This window comes from Nestor notabilis, unplaced genomic scaffold, assembly GCF_000696875.1.
Source record: "Nestor notabilis isolate BGI_N333 unplaced genomic scaffold, ASM69687v1 scaffold28347, whole genome shotgun sequence".
Taxonomy (NCBI): domain Eukaryota; kingdom Metazoa; phylum Chordata; class Aves; order Psittaciformes; family Psittacidae; genus Nestor; species Nestor notabilis.
The window spans coordinates 9,644-23,760 of NW_009938421.1; the positions used below are offsets into that span (position 1 = coordinate 9,644).

The following is a 14,117-nucleotide window of genomic DNA, read 5'->3' on the forward strand; positions in this document are numbered from 1 at the left end:
GTAGTCTCTTGTCCCTGCTACTCTTGTTCCTACCAGGAATTCACAGGTTCACATTAACTTCCAGCTAACATGTAAGGAGTAAACTGTATTAATTACTGAGTTCTTCAGTCTTGAATGCAAGCTGATACTAATCAGATGTGAAAAAGGAACCAAGTACAGTTCATCAGGTCCAGTTTTTGCAGGATGTGTTGTACAGTAATTTCTTATGAGTTGTAGCTACTTTAGATTCTGTGTTGTCAAATGCTTTTTTTTTTTTTTTTTCTCCCCCCCCAGCAGTGCTAGGAAGAGCCCAGAGGAGTACAGTCCTCATCACTGAACACAGGAAATGTGTGTAATGCTAACAGCTGAAAGACAGGTGCTTCATATCAGCAGCAATTAAAACTGATGGGAAGCATCATTGGAACCATGGGGTGCAGCAGTTCTGTAGCTGACAGAACATCAGAGAAAGGTGAGTGCTGCCTTTGTCTTCAGGGTCAGGGGTTGTTATCTAACATCAGAAGAGGACTGCAAAGTAGTTTCCCCCCCGGTCCTGTTGTAAAAATACTTATTTAAAAAAATTACTTTATCTTCTTTTTAGAAGAATGCATAGCTTTTAGATGCTGGCTGATGTCAGAAGGCAACTGTAGATCACCTTGAACATCTACGGACTGGAAAAAGATGCACAGCATCTGGGGCAGAACCTAAATTTCAGATGTGTCTGTGCTGCTGAGTCACTATATATGGATTAAGGTATTGAAGGGGAACTTTTAGAGCCTTTTACAACACAGGATTTCTGGGCAAACTGTCCCAGTTTCCCTTCTGGTGGGTGACTCTGGTTAAGAAATAAGTGTAATAAAGCAGAGCTATTATAATGACTCTTAGGATCAGTTTTCTGCCATACAAAGTGCCTGGCCTGCAATTCTCCGTCAGTCACTAAGTCAAAAATCTCCACAGTACCTGGTTAAACGTTCAGTTAGAAATCTAATGCCTTATCCCCCTGCTTTTAATCATACCACACCAGGCTTTGCACAGGCATGTGGGTTCCAGAATTAGCTCAGACCTTTGTTCAGACCCTTTGTGTTGTCTTTCAAGGTTTGTCATTAAAGTGCAATTTAGGGGTCTTCAGGGAACCATGTTATGTGGCAGTATGCATAGTTTTAGGAGATTATTATGCTGACAAGCCATGGTTGAAAAGGAGGGCTCTTTTTGGCTACTAAGCCGGGGCACAAGTCACAAGAAACTGGCAACTAAGAAGAAAGAGCACTTACAGGGATCCAAGCTGACCGGTTTAAGGGTAACCTTCAGCTTTGTGTGCACTGCTTGGTTGTCACAGTAGCATCAGCACTGTGTCACAGCAGTGGAAGTAGAATGGAAGCACCTGGAGTCTCAGACCTACCTCTAAGAAGCGGTCCTTCCCTTTAGGATTTGCATACTGTGTATATATGTGCCTTGCAAGGTGTCAGAGACAAGTTAGTTGGGGACATTTCTGAAGGTACAAAAGCTTGGAGCAGGCATAAGGAGTTGTACTCTTTCTTGGTTTACAACCATCAATACATATTGGTGTGGAGCCAGGCTTCGCTACCCTAAAACTGCCTTATGTTTTTGTTATGTGCTTGACAATGTTTTGTCCTCTCCAGTTGCTGCATGATATTCTTCCTGCATTTCAGCAGCAGTCAAATGATGCTGAACCATCATTCTGTCTGCAGCCTGAGGCTGTACGTCCCTCTAATGCATAAATAACATGAATTTAACAGGTACTTGCTGGGGTAGACACCTTCTGTGGCTGATAATTATTTCTACAGATACAGTTTAGCCTAGTCTGAAAATCATATTCTAATTCAGTCCTGAGAATAACAGCACTGTAATAAGTACAATTAAAAAAACCCCACAAACCCAACAAAACCTCCACAAAAATACAAAAAAACCTCCAAAACAACAACAAAAACAACAACAACACCCCTACCCCCCAAAAACCCAATCAACCAAACAAAAAAAAAAACCCCAAACCAACCCAAAATATTCTGTTAGATTTGCAACATTAACCATAGAGGTGGGTATATATCTGTCTTACATGATACCGGTGGAATTGTGCTGTGTTAAGTGTTCAGGACCATTAAGCAACCGGGGGGGGCTTTAATAATGGGAAGTTCAATGTTCTGATGCTGGAAATCAGTTTCTGTGCTGGTGGCTGTGCTTTGCCCCTTAGGTAATCTTCTAAAGAGAAAAACTGGTGACAGCTGTGCTGTGATGTGTCAGGCTTTCTGGTATGTGGTGGTGAATTCCAGAAAGGACAGAAAATAAGAAATATCTCAGAGCTTATGTAGGGTATAAAGGATGTGCTTAGTCATATAAGGATTGCATTTCCTTCATGCAGGAAGATTTTTGTAGGGTGGATACGGTAGCTGTTGGTTGAGGGTCTCTGCTGATTTTTGGCCTTGTCTGGACTAGAAAACTTTACCACTTTAACAATACTGTATACTTAGTAATGGTAAAATAAGCAAAAACCATGCTGTTATGGCACTTGTAAGCATTTTTATTAAAAAAAAAAAAAAAAGCTTTCTTAATGTTACGCATTTATTAATAGAATCACTTTTCTATAGAGTTTTTTTTTTACCTGCATAAGTGTCAGTTTAAGAAAAAAGATAATTCTCACTCAGGGGTGCCACTCATCCTAGTCTCAAAATTCTTGGCATTTGTGATCAGCTAAAATAATTGACTCGTGTGAGCTGTTGTACCTCTGGTACAGAGCTTTTCTTTGCAGTTTTGCAGGGAGAAAAAGTACTGGTATGAATTCTACTTTTGCTTTTCAGTATCAGCTGTGCATTTTGGCAATTGTAATAAAATAGAAACATATTCATATTAAGTCATTAGTGTTGGTTTTAGTTTCCTCTCTTTTTCTTTTTTGTGAATTTGCAATGCTTTGCAGTGGTGATAGGGTCAAACTCAGATACTCAGGAGAATGTCTCAGTTGTGTTTCTGTGCGTCTCTTGATCATCTGTTTATTTGCTCAGAAATGAACTCTAGTTCTTAGAAGTGTCAGGAGCTAAGATCAGTGTATTATTTTGGCCTTTGTACCTTCTATAGAGTTGCCCTGTAGCTGCTTTGATTTGTTCCCCCAAGATCAGAAGCATAAAGAGTTTTGGTTTTTTTTCTGTGTCCTGTGCTGAGGCATTCAGCATTGCGTTCCTTAGCAAACTCCTTGAAGTGACGTGTTAGCTGCAGGGCTAGAGGTAAAGGCTTGACATTTCTGGCCCTCTCTACTTATTTACCAGTATCCTGTTGAGAGTACAGGGAAAAAGAGGTATGAAAAAATACAAGAATTATGTTTAACGTTAAGTAAGTAAACGTGGCATCTCTTGAGAGCAACCTCTTACCTTGCTCTATTTTTTTGTTGCCAGGCAAGGATATGGTGGTGGTGGTGTGGTTGCACTGGGAGAGGTGTAGGGAGCCAATAGCCCTCTGCTCTGTCTTCCTCTTGCTATTATACAGTGATGCATGTAATACCCCTTCTCTGCCCCTGTTAGTGTTCTGTAGGGCTAAGCATGTTAATACTGAGTCTCCTTCTGACCATATTTTAAGCAAATGTCTAGATTTGAATTAGCCATTATTTCAGCTGTTCTATCTTCAAGGCAGTAGCTGCATTTTATTTCAATTTTGTATAACAAATGGTGTCCTCTGTTGGATGATAAATCCATACTTACATATGCCCTAAGTAACTGAAAGGTGCATTTATTCCTCTCTAGCTGATCTTAAAGAAACAGTTTACAAGTGACTGAGGAATGCTTTTCTCAAAGTTAGTTGATCTTTCTGGATGAGCACCGTTAAAGCACTGAAGAGTCAAAACTGTGAAAAACAGAAGCTACTGCTGAGCTCATCTGCTCCTCCTCTCCCAAGATCATGGTTATTTCAGGCTGAGCACAGCCCCTCTAGTCTTCTGCTTTCACTCCTCCCTCCAGTTCTGCCGAAGCTGCAGTGATCAGTGGTAATGCTGAGGGTACACTTGCCCTTCTTTCTTCTTGTCTTCTTGGTCGTAGTGCCCTGGCTCCTCAGAGGTGCTGCACTTTGTGTACCAGAAATAGCAGGGGGCATTGTGGGCATGATGGGGAGGGATCAAGTGAGCATTAGCTCCTGGAGCTCCTGGCCCCCTGCACAACTCTTGCTGGTGTCCACTGTTCATGCAGCATTAACTGCTTTACATAGGTGTGAGGAGCTCTCCCCATGGGACAGTGCCCACCCCAGGACTTCTTTTGTGCCATCAGATGTTTTTCTGCTTGTTAAACTTCCATCTGAGCAGCTAAGGGAATGTGATACGTTTGTGGTGTGACTGGGGCCTGTAGGCAAATTACTCTGCATCCATATGTACTCCATTGCTTTCTGTTTTGACAGTCATTAGATCTGCTATCCTCATCCAGAATTGGTACCGCTTTAGAATGGCCCGGCTAGAGATGAGGCGCCGCTATTCTCTGAGCATCTTTCAGTCCATTGAATATGCTGATGAGCAAGATCAGCTACAGGTTTGTAATCTTCAATTCTTCCTGTACCAGCACTTACGTTATACTAGAGGACTAAGTTGAACAAAAAAACCCCAAATGGGTGTGCTGTTATTTCTCCCTACAAGTCTGTCCTATGTATAAAAACTGCTTTCCTGCCTCACACATAAACTAATTAGGTTGTGTGTACACATACATACATATATATGTATATATATGTGTGCAAGTGTGTGTGTGTGTGTGTGTGTGTGTGTGTGTGTGTGTATAAAACTACATAAGCAGCAGGACACCATTCTGCCCATACAACTATTTCTAGGTTAGAGATTCCTGTATAACAGCTCTGTTAGCCAGGAACTGCAGGTATCCCCTATGGGTGATTAACTGCGTCTATGAGGCAAGATGTGCAACAGGGATATCAGTCTCAGCATGTCAGACGAAGCTTCCTTTAGGGTGAATACAGGGAATTAGGAACTTTTAGGGCTTTGTGTTCATCAGTGTCTAAAATCAGTTTGGTGTTTGTAGCAGTATCTTTCTAGAGACTCCAAAGGAAGCCTATGCAAATAATCTGAATGATGGACAAGATGAAGTACACCCAAAAATGTTCACCAGCACTGATACAGCCCTGGAACTTTTTATGTATTCATGTAGTGTCAATCTGCTAATTCATAGCAAAGAAGGAAAGCAGTAAGCAGTTTTTGTAATAGGACACAGGTTGTATCGTTATTGCAGGCTGATACTATGGGATCATACAGAGGTGTCTTAGGTCCCCCTAAATGGGAAATTGCTAGTAAGTGCGTAAGGAAAGAGGATGTTTCTGCTCTTTGATCAGTGTTCTTTTCTTTTCTGTGCTCAGCTGTCCAACTTTTTTACATTCATGCTGGATCACTGTACTCCATCTGATGCAGGTAAGGGTAAAAATCAAAGTAATATGGAGATTCTGACTGAAAAACCCAATGTGAAGAAAGTTAATTTTCAATGTGATGTTGACAGCCTGCTGCACGTGCTGTGCTGAGGTTTGATTTCCCAAATACTGTCATAAGAATTTGATTCTGTAAGTGTTGACTCTGCTCAATGTCTATTCAGTGAGTCAAGATGTAAGACAGGACAGATACTTTGTCTTTATGAGAATAGTCAGAGGTGCTCAAAGGGCTTGCTTATATGTTAGTGCCCTTAAGCTGTTCTCATGGTAGTCTTACTGACTCCTGTTTTCTATGCATGTTTTCTTCAGCTACAAGAAACTGTGTCTAGTTGGTTTAGGGCACCAAAGAAGTTGCCTTCAAAGAGGTTGCTCTTCTTGTTCCCTCTTTTTTTTTTTTTTTTTTAATTTTTTTTCTCTCCTCCTAACTCTGAAGCAGTTCTGGATAACTTTTTAATTTAATTTGTTTTAGATTTCACTGCAAAACATGTGTCAATATGTGAATGATTAAAAATGAAATAAATTTACAGTGCTGGAGGTAAATCTTCAGAAACCATCTCAATTAAATGTCAGTTATTCAAAGAATAACTCGTAATTCTTGAAGTATTTTGGCATCCTTGGACAAAACTTAGTTTTGAGGTCAAGCTCAAAGGAAGGACAGACTGAAAGTGATTTCTAAGTCCAGAAAACAAACATGGCTTCCCTGAATAAATTGAGAATAGATCTAATCCCAGTGATTTTAAGAAGGAGGCTGTCCCCTTCCTATTGAATTACAAGAGAATGTCCTTTCTCTTTCATCTGGTCCAGCCACATTTTATTCCAATTAAAATTTGCACAGGAAACTTTGATAGCAGGATAAAACCGCTATCAAATCCATAAAAGGGTCAGTGTTCTAATGGCAATCATTATAAATGGTAATTTTTCTCTCTTAAATACTTCAGAGTGCCTAATGCTCTCTGTGCTCTGTGGAAAAAGAAATCATGTTTGATCCTTGCTCCAAAGCCAAGGCAGATGATACAATAGTCGTATCCAGTCAGACACTGCTCACTTCATCTACTTCTACGTGCTGTTAGTGCACTTGAGTTCAGATGTTCCACCTGAGTGGGAAAGAAAATAGTAGTGCTAGGTCTGAGATTTGGAAAACTAGTGTTAATTTCTATTTTCATTATAGTATTAAAAGAGAATTTTACAACTGCTTGTTTTAGATATAATTTATCCACCTTTATTAACTGTGTCTGTGGACAGAAGGAAGGAAGGTGAGGTGCCTCAGGTGACTTGGTAGGGCTCAGGACATGGCTGGTGCACACTGCTGCATGCATAGACTGTTCACAGGCCCCACCTGTGCACACGGAGGGACAGAGGGTACTGTGAGCTGCCCCTTGTCACTGCTACCTAGGTGGCATGTTTATTGGTGTTACAGGTGTTGGGAGTTGCAGGCATGGTTAAAAGGCTGAAACACGTGATAAAGTGTGTGGTTTATGGTAAATCTCCCCTTTGTCTTGTTTGCTTAAAACCCTCATGTGTCAGGACTGAAGCTGGTAAGACTTGATAACTGCTTCAAAGGCTTTATTTTTGACTTAATTTTTTTTTTTTTTTTAATTTCCCCCTTTCTAACTCCCCGGGTTACAGATAGCAGAACCCAAAATGAAGTGGAAAGATTCCGTAAGGTACATGTTTAATAGAGAGACTGCTGAGGTCACCTATACAAAGGAGGGTTGCTGGGGGGCGGTTCTTGACAAATTGGACATAAAATTTGTGTTGTGTGGTTATGTTTTCCAACTACTGGCTATGTGCATTCTTTACTTCAAGATCAACTGCTTGCCCCTCCTAATTGCTTGACCTTTGCAGCACTCATGCTAGCCCATCTATTTAGGCAAAATCAGTGCTGCATAGAATAATTCTTAATGAGCTGCTTCCAGTTCTGCTGAATCATGGTCTTAAGAGATGAGCCACAGTGAGTATAAACATAACATGCAGAGGGACTTCAAATTGGCGTTGCTATTCTCAAGCATTTTCTAAACCCCATTATTTTCTGGCATTTTGTTTTTCATCAGTGTGTGCTCACTTAAATTTGAGTGATAGCATATGGTTCAAAAGCCCTCTCCAAAAAGAGAGTATGTAATATTCTTATCAGAGAATAGATTGCCTGTTCTTCTCAGTATGTGATGGGAAAGCTACCTGAAGATTTTGTGATCTGTTTTTCCTTTACATTATAAACTACTCAGTCTCCACTGTTCATCTTGTCACTTTCCTCTTTTTAATCTGCTCTTTCAGAATGTTTTTCAAAGACAGAAAGCAGCCACTGCCTCATTAACACAGTAGTGGTTTTGATGTGAATGTTTATCTGTTTTACCCTAAAGCTTTTTTCATCCTCTCATCCTGCTTAAGATGCCAGTGCAGTTTAAGTTGTGATGGGGATATTCCATAGCTATGTGTCTTGTCTGCTTCTGATTAAAGGCTGTTTTCCAAAGATTTGTGAGAAGTAAGAATTAAAACCTTTTCCACCTTACACTTTTCTCCCTCCCCAACTTGGAAAGTTCTCTGGACAGAGAAAGCTGGACACTGCTTTTCCAGGTAAAGGTGAGTCATTTACTCACTCTTTAGAATGGCGCATTGAGGGTGAGAAGGCTGTAAACATGTTCTGGGCAAAGTAGTGGAACTGGAAGTCTAAGGCACCCCTGTGCCTCTCAAGACAACCAGGGCAGGAGCCACACTTCCTAGAGCCTCCCTTTGAAAGGGAACAACAAAAAAAGGTGCTGTTTTCTGCAGTTTCACTCCCCATGATGCCTCCCTTACAACATTAACACCCTTCAAAGGCTTTTTTGCATAGAGTGATTCTTGGAGCGCGGAATAAGTCACAGCCGCTTTCAGCTTACAGCACCAGGAATGGAGTGAAGAAATGAAAGTTTGGAGTGTTCTAGAAATCTTCATTCTCTTAGTGGGCTCGAGGTCCCTCTGGATTTGGCCTGATGGGTGTATCTGGCAGATGTAAGAGCACTGCTCAGGAATCAGGTGCTCTCAGGTACCCCAACAGTTAGTCTGAAGGCACACGGATGGTCGCAGAACAGAGAGCTTATTTCAGGGCCGCAGAAGTAGCTGATGCCTGTTATCATGGTAGTGAGTACATCCTTAGCAGTGGCATCTTGGACTTACCTTGAACAACTCCCATGGTGAGGTGGTCTTGTCAGGAGAACCAGATCCCTGGGCTTTCTGTGGCCAAACTGACTCCAAGTAACTCTGGGTTTTCATGTTTAATATGGGGTATGGCTACTGTGGTTGTATGGAGTCTAATAGCAAGGCTCAACTCACCGAGATTGGGCTAGATCGCTTGGTGCCTTTGGAGTACAAAGCAGGTCACTCCCTGTGCTCCCTGTAGTCAGTGGAGAGATGCAGATGCTGGCAGAGGGTATTTAATTCTGTCTTAAGACCTCTGCCTGAACTAGGCACACCAAGTGTCCGTGTCTTTTGATATGTACTGAAAGAGCCTTGACAGCCTCAAGTAGAGGATGACTAAAATGAGAGAGGTGATGAATCCTTTAGAATTAGTCCTGCATGGGATTTGTGGTGAGCTGGGATACTCATCGGCCAGAGTGACAGTTCCCAGGCTGCATTAGGGCACCCATTACTGACTGCTCTGAGACAAGACAGTCATCCTGTTCAGGAAGAAGTCTTAAAATCTAGGTGAAAGAGAATGTAAGTGCCTTCTAAGGCTAATGACCATGACTGGCTTTTGACAACTTATCCAAAAGTGGGAAATGGGGTGTACTTTTGCAGAGATACGCCCTACAGGGGAGGAGACTGGGTTTCCTAGCCTGGATTAAATGCCAAAAACAGCAGAGAGGCTGTGAGGAAGGCAGGTTCATGTTCAGAGAGAAAAGGACGGGTAGCCTGCTGTATGCAGGAAGGGAGGGCTGGAGTAGGAACAGGCATGGGCAGATGTCTGCCTGGCTTGAAATGCTGAGAAGACAGCTGACTGAAAGAATCTTGTCAGATGAGGAGAGCCTCTGGCCAGAACAGGTAAGCAATTAGGAATTTGAGTGGTCTGAGAAACTGGCTCCATGGTCTGCAGCCACCAACTTCCTGAGAAGTGGGGCACAGAGGGAGAGGCTGTCCAGAGACCTGCTGCTAAAGCTGCGAGAGGACTTGGTGCAGATGTGCTTGGCTGATCAGTATGTGATCAGGGAACCAGCAGTTTCAGTCCATGGGTGATGTTCTGGCATCTGGCCAGACAAAGCTGTAACTGTGGTGGAAGACTGGAAATCAGACTGTACATTGTGGAAACTATGAACCCTGAGCACCTTGTTCTTTCTTGATGCCTTAATTCATTTACATAGCTGTACACTGAATGTGCTAATCAGCTCACAGCAGAAGAGCTGCTAAAGAAAGCTTTTTTTCCTTTCTTTTTTAATCCAGAACTGATAAAAAGTTTACTGTTATCTATTTCTAATATGGATTTTATCCAGTTACAAGATTTGTTGGCCTCCCATATTTTATGAGGCTACATGCCGGTTTTAGCTGCTGTGACTTCTGAGTCATAGCTAGAGGTATTCCTTCAGCAATAAATAATGCATTTATATTTCCACTTGCATCTAATTAAGGTTGCAGAAAACTTACCTGTAGCCCAGCAAAAAGCATTCACAACAATCATCTCACAAGAGCAGCTCTGCAAGAGCAGCTGCCAGAACACTGTCCTCTAGCGTCTGGTTCTCCCTTTTAGAATAATGTATAATAAAGACAATATGCAAGAAGAAAACACTGAAATCTACTGTTCACTCAGTTACATTTCAAAGGAATGTCAAGAAAATATTGAAGTAATTAGTCATGTGCCTGCTTTCTCCATGTTCCAGGAAAATTAGAAACTATGCTCTACTTTTACCCCTATGGTTTTATTTACTTTATTTCATCCAGTGGTTTTATGGCAGCCAACCAAAGCTGGCATTGTGTCTTAGTTGTATCAGAAAGGAGTGCTTTGCAATCCAGTGTGAATAAGTAGGATTCTATTGATGATGTTTTAAATAATCACTGACCTGCTGGTATTTAGCCTAAAAGATTTTACATAGAAAATAAAAGTGAATCTCTAAAACCTGTATTAGAAGTGTAATACTGAACATTAAACAGATGATGGTCACTGAATGATCATCCACGACTTTGGAATCTCCTTGCTTTGTGGAGGAAGGAGAAGAAAGTCTATAGCATATTGGGTTTCTCATTATCTATGAGAGCAGATTGGACCACAGCATTAATGTGAAATGTTATGCATCCTGACCACAGCTGCGGGCTATTGGGACAGAGGTTTTGCCTGTTTTTTTGTTTGGTTAGGTTTTGCTTTTTTTTGGTTGGTTTGATTGTTTTTAGTATTGTGAAACAATCTGGGGAGACCTGGAGCTCTTCCACTATACAAGGCCACTTATAACACTGCAGCAAGTAAAGCATCATTTACTTTCATCATTTCTAGTCATGCTCTTACAGCCCTATGGGGGACCAGTGGAGTTTCTACATTGTTGCTTTTCTTCCTTCTTTTCCAGTTTCTGAAATTCTTGCCAGCCCCTGCATTTCTCAGGTGGTAGGAGAAAACTTATGTTTAACAGAATTTGAAAAGAAGATTGATGTTCCAGACTCCTATTATGGACCACGGCTCTCTGTCCCTCTTACTATTGATGATGCCAATGCTCTTCTTCATGCTTTCAAGAGTGAACAGGTAAGCTACAAGTAGTCTGTTTTTTGGTTTTATTGGTTTGTTTTGTTTTGTTTTGTTTTTTACTTATTTTACATCTTTGTCAAGTTATAGCTCCACAATTAGTTGGATTGTGACCTGTCTTGGAAAACTCATCTAGCTTGAAGCTACCATGACAAAATCAAAAGCAGTCAGTTCTCAGACAGACCTGTTCGCAGATTTGACTCGCTACTTGGCTGCATGACCGCGAGAGCCAGCACCAGGGAGGGAGCAGGGACTAGTTGGGACCTCCTCTTCAGGCACTGAGATTACAGTGATTGTGAAATAGGAACCATTAGCAGCTGCAAGGCAGGGGTTATCAGTGAGGGTGCAAGACTGGGGAAGGTGTCCTAAGCTAGTTACCATCTTCTTCTGCGTTAAAAGTGCTCCTTGGATGGTCACCTTGTTCCAGTGTGCAAGACTCCACCATAATGGAAGAGTGAATATAAAGCATCACTAATGTAGTGGAACAGGGTGAGAGCACAAATCTGAGGAGCTTACTGTCTGTGGCTGCCAAGGCACGGAGAAGGCTGTTGCTGATTCTCTGTGTTCCTGAAGAAGCCCCTTCACTGCCCTTTTCAAGACAGGGTGGGGCAGGGAAACATTACATGCCACAGCATTGTTTGAACTTGTGGTCATTTGTGCTGAACCAATATACTGTATGTAAAGGACAAGGGTCTGTTTTGCTTTTTAATTTACTAAATAATGCTGGTTGGTTGTTTTTTGGTTTGGGTTTTGGGTTTTTTTTTCTGTAATTTTCTGTGAAGGCTGATCTTAAACGTAGCAAAATATAAGGTGCATGACAAGTGAGCCCACCCAGACTTCACCTTACTGTCAGCTCTCTCTTCTCTTACCATGGCTGGCATTTTATTAAGGAAATGACTATATATAATTGGCCTTCTTTTTTTCTTTAAAAACAAATCTTGAAAAGTCAGTCCATAGCTCAACTGTCTCATCTACCAAATTTCCTCAGAGTTGTATTTGAATTAAATGCCTTAAGAATCACAAACTGACAAAATTTTCATAAAAAACTTTAGCAGAGAAGACCAGGAGCTTCAATGTTTCATTGTCATAACATCTTCACAGTGAGGAGGAAGATAACTCTTGCTGGAGTTTCCCTCTCACTTTGGCAGTTTGCTGAAATACCGTTTATGGCTTTTGGGGTGGTGTTTTTTTTTTTTCTTTTTTGTTGGTTTGTGTTTTTTGTGTTGTTTGGGTTTTTTGTTTTTCTTTTTTTTCTTTTTGTTTATTGGTTTCTTTTGTTTGTTTTAACTCACAGCTAGATCTTTTTTTTTTTTTTCCTCCCCCCTCAAGTTGCTTTGAACAGATGACCTTATGCAATGATTCACAATGCTGTAAAACTCAGTTTTTTGTCCTTTCTGTAGATGGGAAGAGTAGAAACAGTACACTAGAAATAAAATGGGAAAATATGTAAAGCAAGTTCATTAAGGGCTCTACATCCATTCACTGGGAAGCAAGTGCAAAGCTATGAACACTCCTAATTCCCAACACTAAACCATACAGCCTCCCATCAGGTCTGGAGGTCTATAGTGTAAGTAATCTTGGCAATACCAAGATTAATAAAGCAAACAGATGTTTTGCTACTTCTAATAAGTCTTCCTTTTCTCCCTGCATTTTTTTTTCCTCACAGCTGCTTCATGCCCACTACGTACTGCAGCTGCTATATGAAACTAGGAGGGTTCTCAAGGAGATGCCAAATATCACCCGTATTTCAACTTCCTACTCGAAGGAGATAACTGTCTGTGGTAAGGTGCCAGAGAAGATAACTGCTTTGGGCTATCAGGTGGTATTCTAAGAGGTTAGAAAATGATAGAGACATTTCCAAGTGTCTCCATTACAAGAAAGTTCTTGATGCTTTTGTTTTTGGTTTGTTTTTTTTGTTTTTTTTTCTTTTTTCCTTATAAATGCATAAGTTGGAACAACAACAAAAAAAGGTTCCTGTGTCACACTAAGTATATTTTAAGAAAGTTCCTCAGCAACTCTTTCCTTTTCTCATTAAACATTTCTGAATGAGTCAGTATTAATTCAGCTAACACTGCAGTGTAACTTAAATATTCCTGCACAAATCTCTAAAATGCCACAGAGTATTTTGATCACTGGCTCAAGTCTCACTGCTTTCTCCTCTTGCTGAGAAAAAGATTTTGCCATCACAATTTACTCAGTAATGATTTTAATGAGGACTTGATAGGGGTGGCAAACAAGGCCTTTCACTGACTATCTAGTATAAATTGAAATTATAATAAACCCTCATTTCTAAAGGGACCCAAGAGGATGGATCAGTCTTTATACAAGCAACAAATTAGTCTCACAGAGTGATGTGATGTGTCACAAGGTAAAGAACTAAGAGCTCATTGCCCATCTATTTTGTTACACTTCTGTAAATCATGAATAAAGGGATGCAGTATCCTGACTCACAGAACATAGTAGCTGCAAAACAGAAAGTAATGGTGATGTTAACTCTTGTTGGTTAGCAATGTGCTGTGTGTAATAGTAAAGTGATAGAAGGAAGGGTACTATGACACATGCAAAACAAATAATGCTTTTGAAGATGTGGCTGTGCACCTACTTTAATTGCCAGGAAAAGGTTTGTTTAAATGAGGTTTCATACAAGCAATAATTTGCAAACCAAACCAACAAAACCTCTCTCCAAATCAAGGCAACACAGACTTAATGCTTGTTTGTTACATGTTCTTCTAAGCATATTCTTACTATGCAAAACATATGTTAGTATTGCATTTTAGTATTGCATTTGCATTATGTAAGCAGCATCTAAAGTTCCTGCACTGAAACTAATAGCTTTTGTAACCAGAAAGATCTCTGCAAAAGGTTAAAGATAATTTTTTAGACATAATTGATCCAAAATGTTAATTTCCTTAAAATAAGGAAATCCCTCTCCCCTTTTTTCTTTCAATTTCAAATTAATAATGCAGATTAAATACACATGTGAAATGTTTGCATCCATATAAGGATTCCTTAGAATGGGTTCAGAAGGGACATA

At 40.6% G+C, this 14,117-nt stretch overlaps 1 protein-coding gene across 1 annotated transcript in view; it reads left to right on the forward strand.

Annotated features, from left to right (window-relative positions):
• The first annotated feature begins 384 nt into the window (after positions 1-384).
• Positions 385-14,117, forward strand: part of PPEF1 (protein phosphatase, EF-hand calcium binding domain 1) — a 28,629-nt gene continuing 14,896 nt past the window's right edge. The window contains exons 1-5 of the mRNA XM_010019308.1: positions 385-448; positions 4,366-4,493; positions 5,323-5,374; positions 10,911-11,083; positions 12,750-12,864. Coding sequence (XP_010017610.1) covers positions 385-448; positions 4,366-4,493; positions 5,323-5,374; positions 10,911-11,083; positions 12,750-12,864 — 532 coding nt within the window. The remainder of the gene's footprint in view (positions 449-4,365; positions 4,494-5,322; positions 5,375-10,910; positions 11,084-12,749; positions 12,865-14,117) is intronic.